The sequence below is a fragment of the Heptranchias perlo genome, chromosome 17 (assembly GCF_035084215.1).
Source record: "Heptranchias perlo isolate sHepPer1 chromosome 17, sHepPer1.hap1, whole genome shotgun sequence".
NCBI classification, from domain to species: Eukaryota; Metazoa; Chordata; class Chondrichthyes; order Hexanchiformes; family Hexanchidae; genus Heptranchias; species Heptranchias perlo.
Genome location: NC_090341.1, coordinates 37,412,409 through 37,438,849, shown reverse-complemented (window position 1 = coordinate 37,438,849; position 26,441 = coordinate 37,412,409). Strand labels below are relative to the sequence as shown.

The 26,441-nt window shown below is 44.2% G+C and overlaps 1 protein-coding gene across 4 annotated transcripts in view; it reads left to right on the top strand.

The window, feature by feature from the left end:
- The first annotated feature begins 2,187 nt into the window (after positions 1–2,187).
- eif4e3 (eukaryotic translation initiation factor 4E family member 3) overlaps positions 2,188–26,441 on the top strand; it is a 76,822-nt gene continuing 52,568 nt past the window's right edge. Inside the window, exon 1 of one of the 4 annotated variants that reach the window (XM_067998901.1) lies at positions 2,188–2,433. In XM_067998901.1, coding sequence (XP_067855002.1) covers positions 2,192–2,433 — 242 coding nt within the window. In that variant the 5' untranslated portion in view covers positions 2,188–2,191. Of the gene's footprint in view, positions 2,516–26,441 lie in introns of all 4 variants that reach the window. The other 3 variants (XM_067998904.1, XM_067998903.1, XM_067998902.1) reach the window with 3 other exon arrangements.

Genomic DNA, 26,441 nt, shown 5'->3' with positions numbered 1-26,441 from the left:
CTTTTGAAAGTCCTTATACATCACATCAACTGCATTGCCCTCATCTACCCTTTCTATTACCTCATCAAAAAAACTCTATCAGGTTAGTTGAACACGATTTGCCTTTAACAAATCCATGCTGGCTTTCCCTAATCAATCCACCTTTGTCCAATGATTGTTAATTCTGTCCCGGATTATCATTTCTAAAAGTTTCCCCACCACTGAGATTAAACTAACTGGCCTATAGTTGCTAGGTTTATCCGTACACCCTTTTTTGAACAAGAGTGTAACATTTGCAATTCTCCAGTCCTCTGGCACCACCCCCGTATCTACGGATGTTTGGAAGATTATGGCCAGCACCTCCACAATTTCCACCCTTAATTCCCTCAGCAACCTAGGATGCATCCCATCCGGACCAGGTGTTTTATCTACTTTCAGTACAGCTAGCCTTTCAAGTAACTCTTTATAAATTTTTAGCCCATCCAGTATCTCAACAAAATCTTCCTTTGCTGAGACTGTGGGAGCATCTTCTTCCGTGGTAAAGACAGATGTAAAGTACTCATTTAGTACCTCTAAGTATACTGAGGCAATAATGACAGGAACCTTGATGTATCATATCATTCAGTTATTATTGCCTCACTTAAATGTGCCCACCTGTGCTTGGGTGTCCAGGAATCCAACAAAAGTAATGCTGGAAAACCCGGATGGAGTGAAAATGAGCAGGGTTCTGCGATGAATGGTGCACACCCAATTTTCCACCTCTCCTCACCACAATACTGTTGATAAATAAGTGGAAAAGTAGAGGAAAATCCTGCCCCCGTGAAAACAATGTAGGTGACTGTCCTCCTCCTCTAAGAAGAATGAACTTTATTTTCTGTTTTGTTTGGAAAAAAGGTTAATAATCCTTTTTTGTTTGCAATCTGTTATTTAAATGTAGAGCATAAGAGCGATTTTGCTTCTCAAGTTGCAAAGCATATGTTGTAATGATCATTTAACATTTCTCAAGCAGTTGACAAGTCATTTAACTGGTATGAATGCCAGGAGGTTCATTAATCCAGTTGAGCTGCCTTTGATCATTCCTCCATTTTGCAGATTTTGGTGGATGCTCAGAGGAAGCATGTCAGATAGCTGTGTTAACACCTTCCGCATTCATTTCGGATCCGCTCTTATGTCATCACTGATCTGTAAAGGGCCAAACATTAATACTTAGCTGGCAGGAAGACACCTGCATGTGAAGACTTCTCTCTCCAAGGAAGTAATCACAGAACTTGTATATTCCTGCAGGCACAGATACTCCCACAATGGGGACAACTCTGCCAATTACCGTTAAGGTACTAGCTACCTTTAAATTTGATTCTATGGAGTCCTTCTAAGCAAAAGCAGGAAATGTCTAAAAAATCTCCCAAGCTGCAGTGCATAGTTGTATCATGCAGGTCACAGATGTCTTGTCTGCACAGGCTGCTCAATTCATCAATTTGCTCCTGGGAAACACATTCACCTCACAAAAGGGCCTTGAGGCAAGTAGAAGAAAATGGGCAGCAGTAGCCTAACTTTAAAAAATCTGTGTTTTAGATCCCCAGTGGCAGCATCAAGCATTCCCAAGTATAACACAGCTAAATGTTAAGTTCCCTTTGCCCCCAACACTGTGTCTCAAAGGAACAGCCCCACTGCACCAACTATATTTAGGCCTGTGTGAGTGACATTGCCAATTAGTACCAAACTTGGGCAGTTTTTGTACTAGACTGATGGCCATTTACAAAACTGAATTGAAAATGTTCAAATTCATTTCACAGAGGACCCATACAACCAGCAGAACATAGGAACAGTAGCAGATTATTCCACCATTCAATTAAGATCATGGCTGATCTGTATCTTAACTCCTTCTACACGCCTACATATCCTTGCCTAACAGAAATCTACCAAGCTCAGTTTTGAAAGCAAAGATTTTACGCGGACCTGTAGTTTGCACTTTGGCATCATTTAATATTGTCAGCAATTGGTATTAATGCAAGCAATTTTTAGAAACGCACAGTCGCAAGTAACGTGAACAAACTTGTCGAGTCCCATCCAGTGGCCAGTTGTGCTGTTCATTCACAGCTCCAAAGCCCAGCCTGGCCAGCAACACTCTCTTGCCCCAACCACCAATGATCGCTCAGCTGGTGTGTGACGTCATTGGCGGTGACGTCATTGGTTATGTCACGCGGCGGAGCGCATGCGCGCGCTCCCATTCTCGGCTCCCGGTGTCGAAAGCGTCACTTTTTTGTTATTGAAAATGGCGATCCCCGCGACCCCGGATTTACGGCAGCAACTGGAGAACCAGGGGGAGAACGCGGCTGCCCCGCCAGCCCCAGAGCAAGATACTATTCAACTCAACCAGGGTCACATCGAGGAGATCAACCATCATGACAAGTCCGGCGTCCCCCTCAACTCGCCCTGGACTTTTTGGCTGGATAGGTGAGTCCGCCGCGGTGCAGCAGGCCCCATGGGTACGGTGACGAAGAAGGGCCTGGATTCTAACCAGCCCGGAGGGAGCCCGGTACGTGCATCACCTCTCCGCTTAATCTGAGCAAAAGAGACATGATCCCGCGCGGGAGGAGCTGGGGTGAGAGGGAATCAGAAGGGAGTGGGGGAATTCTGGAGTGGGATGGATGATCCTTGGTGCAGGTGAAGCAGGAGTCTCAATAATCTGCTAAATAAATAGTGTTGCATTTTCCATCATTTGTTTTCGTACTTAAAGTAGTCTGCACCTGAAGAGACATTCCATCACAGTTTTAGTTGGAGAGCAAAACACTTTGGATTCTTGACAAATTTGAAAGTTTTCGGTATTGTGATGGAACTAATAGAAGAAACATTAAAGGCAGAATGCTGTAATTCTGTGAAAATTTCTATAAACGCAGCCCGTTTTCAGGAACTTTGAAGCACTTTGAGCATTTTTACTTGCACAATACAAATAAAATGGCTGGCAGTGTTACACAACATGCAGTTTTTGCATTGCATTGATGCAAGAACTGCTCCCTAACTGGAGTGTGAAGTGCCCAAAGTGACAGTGGCAGATCTCTTGCATCTGAGTCAGAAGGTCATGTTCAAGTCCCACTCCAGACTTGAGCACATAATCCAGGCTGACACTTCAGTGCGGTACTGAGGGAGTGCTGCACCGTTGAAGATTCTGTCTTTGAGATGAGACGTTAAACCGAGGCCCCGTCTGGCCTTTGAGGTGGATGTAAAAGATCCCATGGCACTGTTAGAAGAGCAGGGGTGTTCTCCTACTATCCTGGCCAGTATTTATCTGATATATTATCTAATTATCCAGATTATCAGGTCATTTATCTCATTGTTGTTCGTGGGACTTTGCTATGTGCAATTTGGCTGCTGCGTTTCCCTACATTGCAATAGTGACTACACTTCAAAAATACTTCATTAGCTGTGAAGTGCTTTTGGGTGTCCTGAGGACGTGAAAGATGCTATATAAATGCAAGTTATTTTATTTAGTGTATTCTCATACGCTTTGGCTTAGCCTGATGCTAATTGTAACTAATACACAGCGAACGTTAAAATCTTCCCAGCTATTTTTAAACAATGTTCTCTGCTAATAATTTAACACTGGTGTGGGTGCCAGTGAGTGAAGTGGTATGGATGTGTATACGCACACACAAAGCATTTGCTTGGTCAGAGTGGTGCAAAGCTAAGAGTATAAGTCAGCACTGTCGCGTGACCAAGCCATTGTGCTGTGATTTGAGTTATTTCCATACTGATACTTTAGTGCCGTTATCTGGTTAGATACTTTTTTTAAAATCATAGATGAAAAATAATTGAAACCGTCAATAATGTACCCTGTGATGCATTGTAAAACAGTGTGCCATACAGGGCTTTTACCTAACAGTGATGTACTGTTCAAAAACCTTATTGAACTATTACCCTATTTAAATGTCAAATCTGCCTTGCACAGTGCTATCAAAGGACCACCGTACCAGACAGCAATTTTGCTCCTCCTGGCCTGTTACCATAATTCTCAATTAACTAAGTGCCCCATTTAGGGAGATTGAAATTAAGCCTGTTGGACAGCAGGACTGGTTGGTATCAGAAGCAAGAGGCTGGTAGTAGGGTGGGCGTAATAGCCTACAAATTGTGTCTGAAATGCTTGCGACTGTCTTTTATATTTAAACGAATGAAACTTACATTAAAACCAAGGAGGTCCTCATTCATGTTCCTGTTGCAAAAATTGCTTCATAAGATGCACAGTGCATCATTTGTTATTCATCTCATTACAGTGACCTTCCTGTGAGATGAAATAATTTGAAAAGTTCTCAACTTTTAAAATGGAGCTTTTTTTCCTGAACTTGCCATGGAGATTGTTGTATGTAGTGCACTAACAATTAATCATCTTGATAAAATGTAAAAAAAACTCCTTTCCCTGTTCCTTAAATATCAGTTTCATTCAGGTTTTTTGTTTCACTGGAATGTAATAAATTAGGCCTCAGCACACTGGAATTTAATAAATTAGCCCTCAGCACTTAATGAAAAGTTATCACTTTTCAAAAAAAAACAAGTGCTGATTTTGGTCGGTAACAAGGAAATTGTATCTCTCAAAGTTTAGAGCTTAGGTAGTCTGCTTCAAAATTTGGTAGTCTCAGTGTAACAGACTGGTATTTGTATTGAGCCAAGTCAACCTTTGCATTGACTGTTTCCTCCTCAGTGTCCTGACTCCAAATGATGTTGATTTTGGCACAGCCAGAGATAGATAGTTCCAGAGGAACATAGTCAAAGTTCTGCCACATACATTCCTGACCACAAAATTCCCCTCCACTTAGAAAAATGAAAAGGGCAGTTTGCTTGATGGGTATTGTATACATAGAACAACTGTTGACATTGTTAGATACAATATTTGTTCAACAAACAGCTCTGATGTAATGGACCTGCAGCTTCAGCACTCATTTTATTTTGTCCAGTCTGATCAGTGGTTAGATAAATATTGTTTCCTTGAAGTAACCTATGACTACAGATCTCTGAAGTAACTTCTATTGATACAGACACCTACATTTTGATAGTTATAATTAGTAGTAGTAGACTTCTAGGCTCTTTTTGTACTATGTATACCTTGTTCTAAATTTACTTATGCCCCTCTCCCCAAGTTTTTCTCTTTGACTTGGTTAGGTGGAATTTCATATGCGGGCATAATCAGGAAGCTACAGCCGAAATTACGCCCATTTTGCCGATGTCTATTACATCCAAATTTCCTGACAATTTCATTTAACTTACGCTGGAGTGTAAAAATAAGCTTAAACAAGTGGAAATCAGGATAAACAATTGGGGCCCGAGTAAAATGCCGAACTTGCACCATACATTCCTTTAAGTATGAAAATGAATGTTTCAAGCCAATCTAACTATCATTCATGCAGATTAGGCAAAGCATGTTTAAGAACAATCTGACTCACACAGATGCCATAAAAATGCATTTAAAAAAACAGAAAATTATAGTGCAGATTAAATTTTTTTTTAAATTGATCAAATCGCAATAAAACACCAGAGAAATGACTTTGTTTCTTGCTGCACCCAGAATTCTGGGCTTAATTTTACACCTCGATGATTTGAACCGGCGCAATTGCAGGAAATTCGCGTGTATGGCCCTTTAGCCAGAGGGTGGAGCCGTTATAATGTGCCGAGATGCATTCAGGTGAAGGGATCAATAGGCAGGTGTAAAAGAGCGAGGAAATTCTTTCGTAGCCTAATTACGTGCATAACACTTGTGTCTGAGTTTCCTCAAACTTTTGCACCAGGTATTTGCTTTCCACCACGATTACACATGTCTTTGAGTGCAAATACACAGGAAATTCCACCCGTATTTTTGTTGTTGTTGAGTTCTTTTATGTAGCTTCACATTTTAATATATAACTTTGCAGAACAGGAAGGAGCTTTATTAGACAGTCGTACTCAGTCCTTTCGCTTGTCAGAGAGAAAACAGTTTCACTAAATGTAGCAGATCATTTGGTGTATTGATTTAATTACAGTCCCCACCACTTATATCATTCACGCTTATCGCAGGCAGCTGCATTTATCGGACAAATAGCGCCAACCACTTGCCAGGACCGGAGGAGTCAATTAGAAAAGCGCCATTTATAACCTGTTACGTGTGCCTGCTATTTTGGGTATTTCAGTAAGTTCTTTGCACCCCGTTATCATATTTGTATTTAAATCTCTCCATGGATCATTCTTTGCCTTTTTTGAGCCCATGATCTCTCTCATTGATAATCCCCCATTCTGAACTAGAATCTCACCCATGGCTCAGTCACCAGTAACTGCTGCAGAGATTTAAGAAATCCTGCATTTTACCAGCTCCTGATTCTTCAAGTTGGTAATTTGGGAACATTGGGAAACGCTTGGTTTAAATCACAGACAAACTATCTTGATCCCTTTCCACGTTAATTTTTTTTAACAATAACCACGGGTGCGGAATTGGAATCCAGTTGTTTCCTTCTCTGTTCCCATTCTCTCTCAATGCCTCTAAAAGACGATACGCCGTCCAACGCTTATAGTGGGCTAACCATGTTAACACCATCACGTCCACTATAAGCGGTGGGGACTGTAAATTACTCAGAACTTGTACTTGGAATATTAAGGAGTTCTACTACTTGGTGTAAGTACAGTAAAATAAAGCTAACAGCAAGATCAGTAGAAAGTCAATACTTGGGTAAAGATCTACCTGAAAATCTCAATAAGATAAAACTTCCTGCTTAAGTATGTTGATGTTCGGATTTATTGTCCTGCTTTTATTATAGTTCATCTATTTGTATGATTTTCAATGGAGTTATCGCCTTAAAAACATATGACACAGATTATGGCTGTAATGTATTATTGTGCAGATCTGCTGGAATAGTGCCAACAGATGTAAAGATCATGGAGTACTTTAATGAGCCTTTGTTCTAGTGTTATGATTGCACGCTGAGCATTAGTAACATGGACTGGAATTTGTACTGTTAAGCTGTGAAATGTAAATGCAGGATTCTATTAGAAATTCCTTGCAAATGTTTCCCAATCTAGTGGCTGGATTTTTCTTCACCAATAAAATCCATTAAATCACCTTGACGGTAGGAAAAATGATAAAAGAAATAAACAAAAGTGGACCATATGTGGCAGCAGTATGTACTATCTATGGGGTGCACTGTAGCAACTCTCAAAGTTTACTTTGACAGCGCCTCCCAGCACCGTGACATCTATCACTGAGATGTCTTTTAAATGCCATCACCTTCAAGTTCCCCTCCAACTTGCACACCATCCTGACTTGAACGTGTATAGCCGTTCCTTTGTCATTGCTCGGTCATAAGCCCTGAAGTTCCTTACCTAACCCCATCATGGGAGTGTCACCACAAGGACTGCAATGTTTCTAGGGGTGGGCAATAAAATGCGGCCTTGCCAGCGCTGTTCACCTCCCAAAAACATATTTTCAAAAATATTGCCAACATCTGGTTCTTGTTTACCAAAGCAAGAGGAGAAAGAATTAGAAAAGGCACACCTGTTTTTGGGCATGCAAGAATTGTTTCCTTGTCTGTCTGACAGAGTGCGCCCATTTGAGGACCATGTAAGCTATCGCATACAATCCACAGTCATGCCCATTACCATTCAGGCCAACTGTGATGGCGGCATAACCTCATAGGCAACTCTGTAACGTAAATTATCCTACATGAGGGAAACTGACGTCTTCTTGGGAAGTAGTTTCACAAGGTGTCACTGGCAGCACTTGTCGGGTGGGTCATTTTGCTTTGGTTGCAAGTGGGCTAACATCAGGAAAGGTCTACAATTCAAAGAAAAATGTACAAACAGAACTTCCAACATGCATGTGTAAATCTTGCTGTTCCATTGTTGCCATGGTATAAACAATAATATGGCTTATGCTTTTGATTTTCAAATTTTATCTTTTGATGAGCTCAGCTGAAATCGGCTGCTAGCTAATATGTGCTTTGTGGGTAAAAAAAATAAATAAAACTGTAATCCTAAATCTTCAAGTTTAGTCAACAAAACCTTGGAAGTAATAAATGCACAATACTTTGAAAGCAACAAATACAGTGATTTGAGTAAGTAGTAAATGTGTCTGTTCATGATGCAGGAGACTGAAGCTGTACTTTAACCTTCATATAGACTGGACAAATCAAATTGGCAAAGGCAGTCTGGAGGACGAGTTCATGGAATGCATTCAAGACAGTTTCCTAGAAAAATACAGCATGGAACCAACCAGGGAACAGGCTATTTTAGAACTTGTATTGTGTAATGAGACAGGATTAATTAGTAATCTCACAGTTTAGGATCCTCTGGGGAAGAGTGATCATAATATGATAGAATTTCACATTGCATTTGAGAGTGACGTACTTAAGTCTGAAACTAGAGTCTTAAACTTAAATAAAGCCAATTACATTGGTATGAGGGGTGAGTTGGCTAAGATAGATTGGGAAATTAGGATTGAAAGGTATGACGGTAGATAAGCAATGGCAAACATTTAAAGAAATATTTCAATATTCTCAACGAATATACATTCCATTGAGAAATAAAAATTCCACAGGAAAAGTGATTCATCTGTGGCTAACTAAAGAAGTTAAGGATAGTATTAGATTAAAAGAAGAGGCCTATAATGTTGCGAAGAAGAGTAGTAAGCCTGAGGATTGGGAGAGTTTTAGAAACCAGCAAAGGATGACCAAAAATTGATTAAAAAGGGAGAAAATAGAATGTGAAAGTAAACTAGCAAGAAATATAAAAACAGATTGTAAGAGCTTCTACAAGTATGTAAAAAGGAAGAGAGTAGCAAAAGTAAATGTTGGCCCTTTAGAGGCTGAGACAGGAGAAATTATCAAGCAAATATTTTGTATCTGTCTTCACATTAGAAGACTCAAAAAGCATACCAGAAATAGTGGGGAACCAAGGGGCTAATGAGAGTGAGGAACATAAAGTAATTATTATCAGTAGAGAAAAAATACTGGAGAAACTAATGGGACTAAAAGCCGATAAATCCCCTGGACCTGATGGCCTACATCTTAGGATTGTAAAAGAGGTGGCTGCAGTGATAGTGGATGCATTGGTTATGATCTTCCAAAATTCCCTAGATTCTGGAACGGTACCAGCAGATTAGAAGGTAGCAAATGTAACCCCGCGATTCAAGAAAGGAGGGAGAAAGAAAACAGGGAGCTACAGGCCAGTTAGCCTGACATTAGTCATCGGGAATATGCTAGAATCTATAAGGAAGTGGTTACAGGGCACTTAAATCATAATATGATTAGGCAGAGTCAACATGGTTTTATGAAAAGGAAATTGTGTTTGACATTTATTAAGAGTTTTTTGAGGATGTAACTAGCAGGGTAGATGAAGGGGAACCAGTGGATGTACTATATTTGGATTTTCAAAAGACATTTGATAAGGTAACACACAAAAGGTTGTTACACAAGATAAGAGCTCATGGGGTTGGACGTAATATCTTAGCATGGATAGAGGATTGGTTAACGGACAGAAAACAGAGTAGGGGTAAACGGGTCATTCTCAAGTTGGCAGGATGTACCTAGTGGAGTGCCGCAAGGATCGGTGCTTGGGCCTCAGCTATTTACAATCTATATTAATGACTTAGATGAAGGGACCGAGTGTAACGTATCCAAGTTTGCTGGTGATACAAAGCTAGGTGGGAAAGCAAGCTGTGAGGAGGACACAACGAGTCTGCAAAGGGATATAGACAGGTTAAGTGAGTGGGCAAGAAGGTGGCAGATGGAGTATAATGTTGGGAAATGTGAGGTTATTTACTTTGGTAGGAAGAATAGAAAAACAGAATATTTTTTAAATGGCGAGAAACTATTAAATGTTGGTGTTCAGAGAGATTTGGGTGTCCTCGTACAAGAAACACAAAAAGTTAGCGTGCAGTTACAGCAAGCAGTTAGGAAGGCCTTTGGCATGTTGGCCTATCTTGCAAGGGGGTTGGAGTACATGAGAAAGGAAGTCTTTACTACAAGTGTACAGGGCATTAGTGATACCTCATCTGGAGTATTGTGTACAGTTTTGGTCTCCTTATCTAAGGAAGGATATACTTGCCTTAAAGGCAGTGCAGCAAAGATTCACTAGATTGATTCCTGGGATGAGAGGGTTGTCCCAAGAGGAGAGATTGAGTAGAATGGGCCGATACTGTCTGGAGTTTAGAAGAACGAGAGGTGATCTCACGGAAACATATAAGATTCCAAGGCGACTTGACAGGGTTGATGCTGAGAGATTGTTTCTTCTGGCTGGAGAGTCTAGAACTAAGGGGCTCAGTTTCATGGACCTCTCCGAGGAGCAGTGCGTACGGAGGCTCAGAGTCACCCGCCAGGTAGTCGCCGACATCTGCAGCCTCCTTAATGACGAGCTGCTCCCGGATGGACCAAGCAGCATCTTCCTACCCGTCGCCGTCAAAGTCATCACTGCCCTCAACTTCTTCGCCTCCAGATCGTTCCAGGGTGCCACCGGGGACATCACCGGGGTCTGTCAGTCCTCCGCACACAAGTGCATAAGGCAGGTCATCGATGGGTTGTTCCACAGGGCCTCGCACTACATCAACTTCGCCATGGACGAGCGCAGCCAGATGGAGAGGGCGGTTGGATTCCATGCTATGGCTGGCTTCCCACGGGTGCAGGGTGTAATCGACTGCACCCACATCGCCATACGGGCACCTCCGCATGAGCCAGGGCTGTTCATCAACAGGAAGTGGTATCACTCCATGAACGCCCAACTCATTTGTGACCACCGCCAGAGATTCCCACACGTGTGCGCCAGATACCCTGGCAGCTGCCACGATGCCTTCGTCCTCTGAGTCCACCGTCCCGCCCCTCTTCCACGCACCCAACACCGGCAACGGCTGGCTCCTCGGCGACAAGGGATATCCCCTGCACACGTGGCTTATGACACCTCTGAGGAACCCCATTACCGAGCCGCAGCGTCGATATAACGACAGCCACATTGCTACCAGGTCTACAATTGAGCAGGCTATAGGGCTGCTCAAGATGCGCTTCAGGTGCCTTGATCGTTCCGGGGGAGCGCTCCAATACACGCCACTCCGAGTGGGACGAATTATAGTTGTCTGCTGTGCCCTGCACAACATGGCACTACAGAGAGGGGTGCCGCTGGAGGAGGCCCCATGCACACCCGCCACCCACATTGAGGACGACAATGAGGAGGAGGAGGAGGAATACGAGCGAGAGGAGGAGGAACGACCTATGGCCCGAACACCGGCTCACCTGCGTGCTTGTCAGGCCAGGGAGGCACTCATGCCAACGGTTCTCCTAACATCACACTGTGTGAGGCGTTCACATGTCATAACGTGCACAGACGAGGGTCCATCCAGGCTCCCTCCACAGAAGAGTGGTGCCTGTACACCTGCACCCACTGTATTATGCCCAATGGGTGGGACAGGGTGGTCGTCGTCATGATGAGGCGCACGGAAGGGACAGATTGCACAAGCCGCAGAATTATGGACAAGAGGTGGCAGCATTGTTGAGAAAAAGTGAGTTTATTTCGTGTTGCCATTCAAAGACTAGAAATAAAAATATAACAAATAGACAAACACCCTGGTGCAATCCCTGTGTGCTCACGGAACTTTGGGTTTTCGTTTCCTGGTACCCCTACGTGGTGCTACCCCTGTGGCTCCAGCAGAGGTGGTGGCAGGTTGCTCCAGTTCGTGCCATGACCTGGTAGATGCTTTGGACCGACGCCCCCTGGGTTTCGGTGCCCGTGAGGGCACCTCCACAGCCTTCCAGGCTGCAACCGGGGACATCCCCGGTGTCTCTGTCGTCTGCGCAGATGAGCCCTGCAAATACACCTACACCCACTCTGCAGTGACACACTGGGTGGCATCAGTGGTGGGTCCTCATAGGGATACCCAGGAGCAGGCATTATTGCACAAACCGGACAGGATTCGCGAAGGCATGGCAGTAGTGGAGCCAATATAATGTGTGATGTGAGTTGTTCTTTAATCCAATATAAGTATGAACCATGACAAACCCTCAAACACCCTTGTGCATCCCCTTCATGCTCACGACACGTTTGCCTTACGCTGCCTACTGCACATATGTGATGCATGCCCTGTGGCTGCAGCACAGGTGGTGGCAGGTTGAGTGAGGCTGGCCGTGAGAGAGATGCATGAGAGGGTGAGTATGGGATAAAGGCATGAGATTGTATGAGGATTGGGTTGCGTGGTAGTGGCGGGGTGAGTACTCGCGAGGTGAGTAGGTGCAGGTGAGATGAGGATGAGGTTTGAGTGGGTATGAGGGGTCATGTGACAGAGTAGTGTTGGCAGTGCCGAAGGAGATGTGGGGTGGGGGCAGTGTTGTGGCAGGCAGAGTGTAGGGGAAAGACTACGTGTTCTCACTGTGGCTGACCTACTGAGGTCATTGGTGCGCCTCCTGCACTGTATGCAGGTGGGCGATATGTTGGTGGCGCAGCTGACCCCCTCTGCCACCTCGAGCCAGGCCTTCTTGGTGGCAGAGGCAGGCCGCTTCCTCCCGGCCGCCGGAGGGACGATCTCTGTCCTCCCCCCTCCTCCTCACCCCATCTAATGATACCTGGGGTGAGGCATCATTAAACTGGGAGCAGCCTTCCCCCTGGGCTGCTCCATGCTGTAATTTTTTCAGTTTGTGGCAGCATCTGTCAGTGGAGGACTGCCCCTTTAAATAGAGCGCCTCCAGCTGACAGATCTTACTGCGCATGCGCAGCCCGCCCGACGTGCTGATCAGCAGCGCAGAACCCGGAGGAGCAGGTAAGTGGCTCCAATTAGTGGGTTGCCTGCTACGATCGCGCGGGAAACCCACTAATTTCACAAAACGCGCCCGCTGGCCTACCCCCCCGGGAACCCGCACCCCTGGTAAAATCGGGCCCGTGGAGTCAGATGCTCAGCTCAGGGTCAAGGTTCCCATTCACAATAGCTATGCAATGACCAGTTTTGGAAAGTGCACAGTTTTGGATGTCTGGTGAGGGCAGGATCAGGCTCAGCTGGCATTCATTGTCTAACACATACTAAGAATGGCCTGTTAGCTAAGTAGCAGAGAGCACACAGGCACCTTCACAACTGTATCCCAGCACGAATCAATGCCTTGAGAATAGATGAGAAATGGGAATGAAGTAAAAGTATAAATTTGCTTCAGGCCTGTGTTTAAAAAAAATCATTCCTTGATGCCAGTTGTAACTGCATCAACTAATTGGATTTAAATTAGACTGCCCAGTCTGATTTGACATCTTGCTCCTTATCTATCGTTAGCACATGCATTGGATAGTTAATGTCTCGTGTATGTTAGGGGAGACGTAACCAGTGATAAAATTATATATACTAAATAACCCCCAAAAATAGTGACTTTAGCATTTTGTGTAAACTTTTTGGGAGGAAACTAAAATAGTATATTGCAATGAGCAGTGTGTTGCAAATTACATTGAATTTGTACTGTTCTACAAAATTTGCTAAATACATTCAGTTAAAGATTGTTTGATTTGCAAAAATGACAGTGACTGCAGTTGGAAAGTACAATTGCTGAAATAATACAAAGTCCAAGAAGCCAGTATTGACAGTTAGATACTGTATCACAGCAGCATTATTAAAATGCTGTGGTGTAATCTTGTTTTGTAAAAGTAATTTAAACCTAAATCAAGGCTGTTCTTCTCTTTCCTTCCAATCCCCCCCCCACCCCCACCCAGTGCATCAAGATTACTAAATGAATAACTGACCCACACAGACCAGGAAATCCCGAGTTTGATTCCTGGTCTGTGCTGAGTTAGCTAATATCAGCCAGACCATTGGTAGGGATGCTGCAATTGGTCTCAGTGCCCTGAGTTATAGAGGGAAAAATCAAGCTGGGTTCCCAATCCTGGTGGTAAGTAAGATTCACTATCTGTAACAAAATAGTAAATTCATTCTTTATACAAAGGTTTAAGATGTCACCATGAATAGTGAACTGAGGGTATTTTATCTGCAATTGTTGTCCAGTGAATTTTACCAGAAGTCAGTGTATGTAGACATCAAGTAAGGAAAGGATTGGATTTTACTGTGATTGCCCCAAACAGTCAAATAGCCACAAAAGCTTGCTGTGAAGGCTAACGTGTAAATAATGGCTGTGGAGTCCCTGCCATTGATGTAGCCATACTCCGGGAACAGGTCGCCTTTAGGGGACGAGGTCAGGGGGTAGGGAAAGAAGGTCCCAGGGCTGATCTCTGGGGGAGAAGAAATAAAACCAAACCAGAAGATTTAAATAATTTCACACATGATAATGATACATACATGGGGTAAGCAACTGGTCAGTTCTGAAAGTGTCTGTTTGATTACTGTTTAGATTTTATGCTTTGGGATGGCTTTAAGTAGCTTGATATAAAGCTGAGTCCCACCAGAAACTCCATAACTAATGCCACCGCCATCTATTTTACCCCCAGTACTGGATCCAGTGAGGACGGACAGCACACTAATTCCAAAAATTTGTTTAATTGAAAGTGAAACTGTAAGTTGTGTTTTTGTAGTGTAAGACTTTGTGGACTAATACAAAGATCTAGGACCACTGCAGAAGTTCAAAGACTGAAAATGGATAGATGACTAACTTAAATCGGGAGGGGGTGTGGGGTAGAGAAGAAAGAAACACAACTTTCAGTTGTAGAGGAGGGAGATGCTAATGCCCCCCCATCTCTTGTCTTTAAACGTAATAGCTTAAATGGAAGAAACCACTTAAAAAAAAAAAATCTTATTTTTGATCTTTTTTCCCCATCATTCATACTTCATTGTTTGTAAATTTTTTGCCTGGTTATATGCACCGGCCATTCAAGTTTCAGGGGAGCAGGGTGAAAACTATAGCTTTCATCATTGATTGTGCATACATTGTTCACAGGAGTTATAATTCCCTGATCTACCGTGTTGTCATGGTATATTCTGGTCATTGTAGTTCCACAGAATGATATATCTATCTCTGGCACAAAGAATTTGTCCACAGCAGCTGAAATTCCCTAGCACCCAGTTGAAATCTTCAACTCTTGTCCCAGGTCTGAGAAAGAAGTGGGGTTCTTTGTGAGGAAAAGTTCTTGCAGACCTTTCAAGTGTTAAATGACCCATTTTGTAAGCAAGCTTACTCCCTTTTTCACAATTGTGATTTCTGTTTTCTGTTTTTATGTTGCAAATGTTATTTCTTCTTTGCTCAGCAGAGCTACAGATATCAGCTGAAAACAGTGTGAAGAAACAGCAATTTTTCGTGGCCTTTGGTGCTACTTGTTGATTTATGAATGGCAGATTTAGAAAAAAAAATTGAAGGATTTCATTGCTCGGTTTTTGCTCATTACTAATTGCTCTTTGATCATTTACACTACTTTTCATTTGCTCAATTCAATTTATTGAGTATTTGGCTTAAACATTAGCCCATTAAGATACTGGTGATAACTTTTTATCCCACAGACGTGATGCTTTGAGCTGCAACAGCTCTAAGACCACACTGAGTTTGAGGCCTTTGAAAGGTATGACACTGCAGATAAGCAATAAGTGCAAGCTTTTAATTATATTGTAGACTACTATAATCTAATCCTGAAAGGAGAAAACTGTTTCCCTGGTTTCCTAATTGTGCCAAAACATACAATCTGAAAAATCTGTTGCTATCAGATCACTGTTGGTTAAAGCCAAATTGTAGAGAAACACATTTAATTTTTGTATGTATAGTTAACTTTGATATTACTTTTTCTAAAGCATTATTACAAGGCCCGCTAAATGATTTATCCTATTGGCCTTCATGTCCTTCCTTGTTGAAATAGCATCATAGCTGTCCATTTGAAATTGCAATATCACTGGACATTGTAAATTATCACTCAGTCTTCAGCGTGTTTCTGAAAATGTTAGGATATGGTTATTCTGGCAACTTGTAAATTAATAAGCAATATGTGCAAGAACATCAAACTGCCAGTGTACTCACCTTTTCAACAGTCCTCCTGTTTCTAACAGTACATCAGATATTAATACAGGAAGATTTATAATCACATTACTGGCATTTAACTTTCTGATTGCTGTGGATTTTGCTGGTCAAACTGAAGCTTCCATGTGCCATGATATTAGATGATGAACTAAATGGGTTTTAACTTACTGTCCTTTTTGCAGTGAACATTTTAGCTCTTGAAAATTACTGCTGAAATGTTTGAAATTGTTGATGAGAGCTCCACTGTTAAATTTGTAACCGAATCTTTTCTTGAATGTAAGGCTTAAACTTCTCTAATCTTTCCACATCTTGCATCCCCTTTGCATTTGGGATTATTCTGTTTGTTTAAACAGCCAGAAACTATACTTACCAGTTCTAAAATTTGTCAATGAGGCCAGTGAATCGATGAATTTTTTCGACTAGATTATTGATCAAATGATAAATGTTGTCACTCCAGTCATTATTTCAAATTGTTGAATCTAGCAAGTGATCTAAAATACCTAGTAAAGTATTAAATAAGGTGTCAACCTTGGCTCAGTGGTAGCACTCTTGTATCTGGGTCTGAAGGTTGTGGGTTCAAGCCCGACTCCAGAACTTTGATGCATAATCCAGGCTGACACCTTGATACTGATGGAATGCTGCACTGTCAGAGATGCCGACTTTCAGATGATAAATTAAGACCTCGTTTGCTCTCTCAGGTGGAAGTAATGGCACAATTCAAAGAATAGCAAGGGAGTTCTCCTGGTCTCCTTGCCAATATTTGGAACAATGACATAACTAGAAACAGATTATCTTGTCTTTTAGTTCATTGCTGTATGTCGAACCTCGCTGTGCGCAAATTGGCTGCTCTATTTCCCTACATTACAACAGTGACTACACTTTCGATGTACTTTGTTAGCCGTGAAGTACTTTGGGACGCCCTGAAAGGTGCTAAATAAGTTTCTTTCAGTTTCTGTTTTGTATAATACTTTAATTATTATGATAGGCCAGAATTTACTGTCATAGTAATGTTGTGGCTAACAGCGTTCACCATTATTTATGCGCAAATCGGACAGCAACTTCAGGTGAGGGCAGATGTGCCGTTCCACCGTCAGCTTAGTGGAAACGGAATCTCGCTGTGTGACTCACCATTCAAGTATATTGAACGGCCTGCAGTTCCTGTATTTGCATGGTAAATACGAACTAAACTCGCCACAGAAAGTTAGGGCTCGTCCTTTTCACTCTAGGTACCATTTTTAACGGCGTGATAAGTCTTAATTACTGCCAAACCACCTCTCTGGCACTGAAAATTAACTGTTACAAGTGTGGAGTCTCATTCCTTCAGCTTTTAATTGTTGGAGATTTTTTTAAAAATGTAAGTACTTTTTTTTACTTTTTCTTTTTTTTTTCTTAACTCAATCTTTCTTTCCTTCTCTTTACTCCACTTTCTGTACCTGATTTGACCTTGAATTCACTATTCTAGCTTACACTTCCTGGTTCAAATTCTGCGCTGTTCATTAATGATTCTTCAGTCTGATTGGTTAAGGAGATACACAGTTGCTTTCCCTGTTCATAAAGATCTCAGATGCCGTGCCGTTTGGACCTCTAACTTTTGGCAATTTTCAATGCAAAAGCTCATGGAAAGTATATGGGCAAGGGCAAGTCCAACAAATTGTGGACGCCGTTTGTTTCCCACTTAAGAGTAAATTCTGGCCCATTCTGTTTAAAGTGAACTAAATTTATTGGTGGTGATTAAAAGCTTTAGGAAAACTATTTCAAATTCTGCTTTGTGTATACCAATACAAAACAGATTTCAACTTTAGGCCAATAACAAACCTATTTTGAAGGCTTTGACTCTTCTGATTATATCTGGTGCCAGAGATTCAAAGGTTTTGGTGTCTGTGTGCTTATAGCTGGAGGGGATTAAAATTGAATTACAGAAGTCAAATAACATCTAAAACCTCAAGTCCCAACATGAGCATTGGATTAAAAGATGCTTCAAAACACACAGGCTTTGTTTTTTTATTGTGTATGGATATGTGAAAACCCTCTTTGATGAAGTTACATCTATATCCAGATGGAGCACACCCTGAACAAGAACTTTGCAAGCTTGTTACTTTCCTGGACATTGATGGAACTGAGACTGTTTTGCTGCAGGTAGCATGATCACCTTCACCCACCTTAAGTCTGATGCATCATTGTTAACATCAAGGAAACTTAACCGAGTGGCCACAAAGTACTATCTCCCAAATTGTGCACCTTTAGCACCGTTCCATTCTTCTGTGTCAGAGCAGAAAGCTACACGTAGTTTAATGATGGGAAGTCGCGACACAATGTTCTGAGACAGCAATGTACCATTTTTTTTATTCGTTCATGGGATGTGGGCGTCGCTGGCGAGGCCGGCATTTATTGCCCATCCCTAATTGCCCTTGAGAAGGTGGTGGTGAGCCGCCTTCTTGAACCACTGCAGTCTATGTGGTGAAGGTTCTCCCACAGTGCTGTTAGGAAGGGAGTTCCAGGATTTTGACCCAGCGACGATGAAGGAACGGCGATATATTTCCAAGTCGGGATGGTGTGTGACTTGGAGGGGAACGTGCAGGTGGTGGTGTTCCCATGTGCCTGCTGCTCTTGTCCTTCTATGTGGTAGAGGTCGCGGGTTTGGGAGGTGCTGCAGTGCATCCTGTGGATGGTACACACTGCAGCCACTGTGCGCCGGTGGTGAAGGGAGTGAATGTTTAGGGTGGTGGATGGGGTGCCAATCAAGCGGGCTGCTTTGTCCTGGATGGTGTCGAGCTTCTTGAGTGTTGGTGGAGCTGCACTCATCCAGGCAAGTGGGGAGTATTCCATCACACTCCTGACTTGTGCCTTGTAGATGGTGGAAAGGCTTTGGGGAGTCAGGAGGTGAGTCACTCGCCGCAGAATACCCAGCCTCTGACCTGCTCTTGTAGCCACAGTATTTATATGGCTGGTCCAGTTAAATTTCTGGTCAATGGTGACCTCCAGGATGTTGATGGTGGGGGATTCGGCGATGGTAATGCCGTTGAATGTCAAGGGGAGGTGGTTAGACTCTCTCTTGTTGGAGCTGAGAGGAGCCGAGCCGAGCGGAGGGAGCGTCCGATAAAAGGCGGGATTTCAGAGCGCTGAGAACAGCTGAGAGGAGCCGAGCCGAGCGGAGGGAGCGTCCGATAAAAGGCGGGATTTCAGAGCGCTGAGTGCAGCTGAGAGGAGCGGAGCGGAGCCGAGCGGAGGGAGCGTCCGATAAAAGGCGGGATTTCAGAGCGCTGAGAACAGCTGAGAGGAGCCGAGCCGAGCGGAGGGAGCGTCCGATAAAAGGCGGGATTTCAGAGCGCTGAGTGCAGCTGAGAGGAGCCGAGCGGAGGGAGCGTCCGATAAAAGGCGGGATTTCAGAGCGCTGAGTGCAGCTGAGAGGAGCCGAGCGGAGCTGCGACCGAGTTCGAAGTGACGTCAGGAATCAGATCGGGACGCGACACAGGGGAGGCACCTGATTGGGGAGTAGGTTCAGGTGAGTATTTCTACTTATCGACAGTAACTGAAGTAAAAGGAAAGGGAAGGTCTGCAGGTCTTATAGGAAGTAGCGTTTATTTTTTAGTGAATCAAGGTCCCTAGTGTAGTTAACATTCTCTAAATTGAGAACAATTTAAAGGAGTAAACTCCTTAAAGGGAGTGGTAAGTAGTTTTTCTTTCCTTTTTTTTCTCTTGACATTGCAGTTGTTGTTAAGCTAACTTAAGGGTTAAGTCATGGCAGGAGATCCCAGAGCCGTGTCATGTTCCTCTTGTGAGATGTGGGAATTCAGGGATCCTTCCTGTATCCCTGATTCCTTCACCTGCGGGAAGTGTGTCCAGCTGCAGCTATTGTTTGACCGCTTGACGGCTCTGGAGCTGCGGATGGACTCACTTTGGAGCATCCGCGATGCTGAGAAAGTCGTGGATAGCACGTTCAGTGAGTTGGTCACACCACAGATAAAAATTACTGAGGGAGATAGTGAATGGGTGACCAACAGACAGAGGAAGAGTAGGAAGGCAGTGCAGGGGTCCCCTGCGGTCATCTCCCTCCAAAACAGGTATACCGTTTTGGATACTGTTGGGGGAGATGGCTCACCAGGGGAAGGTGGCAGTGGCCAGGTTCATGGCACCGTGGCTGGCTCTGCTGCACAGGAGGGCAGGAAAAAGAGTGGCAGAGCTATAGTGATAGGGGACTCGATTGTAAGGGGAATAGACAGGCGTTTCTGCGGACGCAACCGAGACTCCAGGATGGTATGTTGCCTCCCTGGTGCAAGGGTCAAGGATGTCTCGGAGCGGCTGCAGGACATTCTGGAGGGGGAGGGTGAACAGCCAGTTGTCGTGGTGCATATAGGCACCAACGATATAGGTAAAAAACAGGATGAGGTCCTACAAGCTGAATTTAGGGAGTTAGGAGTTAAACTAAAGAGTAGGACCTCAAAGGTAGTAATCTCAGGATTGCTACCAGTGCCACGGGCAAGTCAGAGTAGGAATGACAGGATAGCTAAGATGAATACGTGGCTTGAGAGATGGTGCAAGAGGGAGGGATTCAGATTCCTGGGCCATTGGAACCGGTTCTGGGGGAGGTGGGACCAGTACAAATTGGACGGTCTGCATCTGGGCAGGACTGGAACCAATGTCCTAGGGGGAGTGTTTGCCAGTGCTGTTGGGGAGGGTTTAAACTAATGTGGCAGGGGGATGGGAACCGATGCAGGAAGTCAGTGGGAAATAAAATGGTGACAGAAACAAAAGGCAGTAAGGGAGAGTGTACAGAACATGACCGGACAGATGGTCTGAGAAAGCAGGGCAAAGACCAAGGGAAGTCTAGAATAAACTGCATTTATTTCAATGCAAGAAGTCTGATGGGCAAGGCAGATGAACTCAGGGCATGGATGGGCACATGGGACTGGGATGTTATAGCTATTACTGAAACATGGATAAGGGAGGGGCAGGACTGGCAGCTCAATGTTCCAGGGTACAGATGCTATAGGAAAGATAGAGCAGGAGGTAAGAGAGGAGGGGGAGTTGCGTTCTTGATTAGGGAGAACATCACGGCAGTAGTGAGAGGGGATATATCCGAGGGTTCGCCCACTGAGTCCATATGGGTAGAACTGAAAAATAAGAAGGGAGAGATCACTTTGATAGGATTGTACTACAGACCCCCAAATAGTCAACGGGAAATTGAGGAGCAAATATGTAAGGAGATTACAGACAGCTGCAAGAAAAATAGGGTGGTAATAGTAGGGGACTTTAACTTTCCCAACATTGACTGGGACAGCCATAGCATTAGGGGCTTGGATGGAGAGAAATTTGTTGAGTGTATTCAGGAGGAATTTCTCATTCAGTATGTGGATGGCCCGACGAGAGAGGGGGCAAAACTTGACCTCCTCTTGGGAAATAAGGAAGGGCAGGTGACAGAAGTGTTAGTGAGGGATCACTTTGGGACAAGTGATCATAATTCCATTAGTTTTAAGATAGCTATGGAGAATGATAGGTCTGGCCCAAAAGTTAAAATTCTAAATTGGGGAAAGGCCAATTTTGATGGTATTAGACAGGAACTTTCAGAAGTTGATTGGGAGAGTCTGTTGGCAGGCAAAGGGACGTCTGGTAAGTGGGAGGCTTTCAAAAGTGTGTTAACCAGGGTTCAGGGTAAGCACATTCCTTATAAAGTGAAGGGCAAGGCTGGTAGAAGTAGGGAACCTTGGATGACTCGGGAGATTGAGGCACTAGTCAAAAAGAAGAAGGAGGCATATGACATGCATAGGCAGCTGGGATCAAGTGGATCCCTTGAAGAGTATAGAGATTGCCGGAGTAGAGTTAAGAGAGAAATCAGGAGGGCAAAAAGGTGATATGAGATTGCTTTGGCAGATCAGGCAAAGGTGAATCCAAAGAGCTTCTACAAATACATAAAGGGCAAAAGGGTAACTAGGGAGAGAGTAGGGCCTCTTAAGGATCAACAAGGTCATCTATGTGCGGAACCACAAGAAATGGGTGAGATCCTGAATGAATATTTCACATCGGTATTTACGGTTGAGAAAGGCATGGATGTCAGGGAACTTGGGGAAATAAATAGTGATGTCTTGAGTGTACATATTACAGAGAGGGAGGTGCTGGAAGTCTTAACGCGCATCAAGGTAGATAAATCTCCGGGACCTGATGAAATGTATCCCAGGACGTTATGGGAGGTTAGGGAGGAAATTGCGGGTCCCCTCGCAGAGATATTTGAATCATCCACCGCTACAGGTGAGGTGCCTGAAGATTGGAGGGTAGCAAATGTTGTGCCTTTGTTTAAGAAGGGCGGCAGGGAAAAGCCTGGGAACGACAGACCAGTGAGCCTGACATCTGTAGTGGGTAAGTTGTGAGAGGGTATTCTGAGGGACAGGATCTACAGGCATTTGGAGAGGCAGGGACTAATTAGGAACAGTCAGCATGGTTTTGTGAGAGGAAAATCGTGTCTCACGAATTTGATTGAGTTTTTTGAAGGGGTAACCAAGAAGATAGATGAGGGCTGTGCAGTAGACGTGGTCCACATGGACTTCAGCAAAGCATTTGACAAGGTACCGCATGGTAGGTTGTTACATAAGGTTAAATCTCATGGGATCCAAGGTGAGGTAGCCAATTGGATACAAAATTGGCTTGACGACAGAAGACAGAGGGTGGTTGTAGAGGGTTGTTTTTCAAACTGGATGCCTGTGTCCAGCGGTGTGCCTCAGGGATCGGTGCTGGGTCCGCTGTTATTTGTTATTTATATTAATGATTTGGATGAGAATTTAGGAGGCATGGTTAGTAAGTTTGCAGATGACACCAAGATTGGTGGCATTGTGGACAGTGAAGAAGGTTATCTAAGATTGCAACGGGATCTTGATCAATTGGGCCAGTGGGCCGATGAATGGCAGATGGAGTTTAATTTAGATAAATGTGAGGTGATGCATTTTGGTAGATCGAATCGGGCCAGGACCTACTCCGTTAATGGTAGGGCGTTGGGGAGAGTTATAGAACAAAGAGATCTAGGAGTACAGATTCATAGCTCCTTGAAAGTGGAGTCACAGGTGGATAGGGTGGTGAAGAAGGCATTCGGCATGCTTGGTTTCATTGGTCAGAACATTGAATGCAGGAGTTGGGATGTCTTGTTGAAGTTGTACAGGGCATTGGTGAGGCCACACTTGGAGTACTGTGTACAGTTCTGGTCACCCTATTATAGAAAGGATATTATTAAACTAGAAAGAGTGCAGAAAAGATTTACTAGGATGCTACCGGGACTTGATGGTTTGACTTACAGGGAGAGGTTAGACAGACTGGGACTTTTTTCCCTGGAGAGTAGGAGGTTAAGGGGTGATCTTATAGAAGTCTATAAAATAATGAGGGGCATAGATAAGGTCGATAGTCAAAATCTTTTTCCAAAGGTAGGGGAGTCTATAACGAGGGGGCATAGATTTAAGGTGAGAGGGGAGAGATACAAAAGGGTCCAGAGGGGCAATTTTTTCACTCAAAGGATGGTGAGTGTCTGGAACGAGCTGCCAGAGGCAGTAGTAGAGGCGGGTACAATTTTGTCTTTCAAAAAGCATTTGGACAGTTACATGGGTAAGATGGGTATAGAGGGATATGGGCCAAGTGCAGGCAATTGGGACTAGCTTAGTGGTATAAACTGGGCGACATGGACATGTTGGGCCGAAGGGCCTGTTTCCATGTTGTAACTTCTATGATTCTATGATTCTATGGTCATTGCCTGGCACTTGTCTGGCGCGAAATTTACTTGCCACTTATCAGCCCAAGCCTGGATGTTATCCAGGTCTTGCTGCATGCGGGCTCGGACTGCTTCATTATCTGAGGGGTTGCGAATGGAACTGAACACTGTGCAATCATCAGCGAACAGCCCCATTTCTGACCTTATGATGGAGGGAAGGTCATTGATGAAGCAGCTGAAGCTGGTTGCACCTAGGACACTGCCCTGAGGAACTCCTGCAGCAATGTGCTGGGGCTGAGATGATTGGCCTTCAACAACCACTACCATCTTCCTTTGTGCTAGGTATGACTCCAGCCACTGGAGAGTTTTCCCCCTGATTCCCATTGACTTCAATTTTACTAGGGCTCCTTGGTGCCACACTCTGTCAAATGCTGCCTTGATGTCAAGGGCAGTCGCTCTCACCTCACCTCTGGAATTCAGCTCTTTTGTCTATGTTTGGACCAAGGCTGTAATGAGGTCTGGCGCCGAGTGGTCCTGGCGGAACCCAAACTGAGCATCGGTGAGCAGGTTATTGGTGAGTAAGTGCCGCTTGATAGCACTGTCGACGACACCTTCCATCACTTTGCTGATGATTGAGGGTAGACTGATGGGGCGGTAATTGGCCGGATTGGATTTGTTCTGCTTTTTGTGGACAGGACATACCTGGGCAATTTTCCACATTGTCGGGTAGATGCCAGTGTTGTAGCTGTACTGGAACAGCTTGGCTAGAGGCGCAGCTAGTTCTGGAGCACAAGTCTTCAGCACTACAGCTGGGATGTTGTCGGGGCCCATCGCCTTTGCTGTATCCAGTGCACTCAGCCGTTTCTTGATATCGCGTGGAGTGAATCGAATTGGCTGAAGACTGGCTGCTGTGATGGTGGGGATATCGGGAGGAGGCCGTGATGCATCATCCACTCGGCACTTCTGGCTGAAGATGGTTGCAAACGCTTCAGCCTTGTCTTTTGCACTCACGTGCTGGACTCCGCCATCATTGAGGATGGGGATCTTTGCAGAGCCTCCTCCTCCCGTTAGTTGTTTAATTGTCTCGCACCATTCACGACTGCAGAGCTTTGATCTGATCTGTTGGTTGTGGAATCGCTTAGCTCTGTCTTTAGCATGTTGCTTCTGCTGTTTAGCATGCATGTAGTCCTGAGTTATAGCTTCACCAGGTTGGCACCTCATTTTTAGGTACACCTGGTGCTACTCCTGGAATGCTCTTCTACACTCCTCATTGAACCAGTGTTGATCTCCTGGCTTGTTGGTAATGGTCGAGTGAGGAATACGCGTGCCATGAGGTTACAGATTGTGCTGGAATACAATTCTGCTGCTGCTGATGGCCCACAGCACCTCATAGATGCCCAGTTTTGAGCTGCTAGATCTGTTCTGAATCTATCCCATTTAGCACGGTGGTAGTGCCACACAACACGTTGGATGATGTCCTCAGTGCGAAGATGGGACTTCGTCTGCACGAGGACTGTGCGGTGGTCACTCCTACCAATACTGTCATGGACAGATGCATTTGCGACAGGTAGATTGGGGAGGACGAGGTCAAGTAAGTTTTTCCCTCGTGTTGGTTCCCCCACCCAGAGTACATTCTGTGCCCTTGCTGCCCTCAAGTACCACTTCCTCTAAGTGGTGTTCAACATGGAGGAGGACTGATTCATCAGCTGAGGGAGGGCGGTAGGTGGTAATCAGCAGGAGGTTTCCTTGCCCATGTTTGACCTGATGCCATGAGATTTCATGGGGTCCAGAGTCAATGTATGAGGACTCCCAGGGCCACTCCCTCCTGACTCTATATCACTGTGCAGGCACTTCTGGTGGGTCTGTCCTGCCAGTGGGACAGGACATACCCAGGGATGGTGATGGAAAAGTCTGGGACGTTGGCTGAAAGGTATGATTCTGTGAGTATAGCTATGTCAGGTTGTTGCTTGACTAGTCTGTGGGACGGCTATCCCAATTTTGGCACAAGTCCCCAGATGTTAGTGAGGAGGACTTTGCAGGGTCGACTGGGCTTGGTTTGCCTTTGTCGTGTCTGGTGCCTCGTGGTCCGTCTGGTTTTATTCTTATTGTGACTTTTCGTAGCGAGATTTTACAACTGAGTGGCTTGCTGGGCCATTTCAGAGGGCAATTAAGAATCAACCACATTGCTGTGGGTCTGGAGTCACATTTCGGCCAGACCGGGTAAGGACGGCAGGTTTCCTTCCACTGAAGGACATTAGTGAACCAGATGGGTTTTTACGACAATCCGGTAGTTTCATGGCCACCATTACTGATACTAATATTTGAATTCCAGATTTTATTTAATTAATTGAATTTTGAATTCCCCAGCTGCCGTGGCGGGATTTGAACTCATGACTCTGGATTATTAGTCCAGGCCTCTGGATTACTAGTCCAGTAACATAACCACTGTGCTACCGTACCTGTTGTGGCAGTCATATGTGGTACCAGCTTTGATGTGCTCGTGCTTGAAAAAGAACATTCAGGACATTTTCTTCATTTTTGCCTGAGATAGACATGCAATCCTAAACACACACAATTTAAATTACGCTATCTCTAGTTTTCTGTGCTGGCCTTGTGATGTATTACATTTTGAGCATTTCTGTTTTTTCTTGCATTTTATGTTTTTAGTATTGTTGAGCTTGTGTATTTTTTATATTAAGATTATTTGTTTCCTGTGCCTGGGTAAATGAAATGTTAAAGCACTTTTAAAATACTTTTTTGTTCTTGCCTGCCAATTTGTTTGTACTGTAAACATGAGCAAGAAATATTGCACTTTGATTCCAAACTTAAACTGGTTTGGGTCTACAAGCATGTGGAAGTAA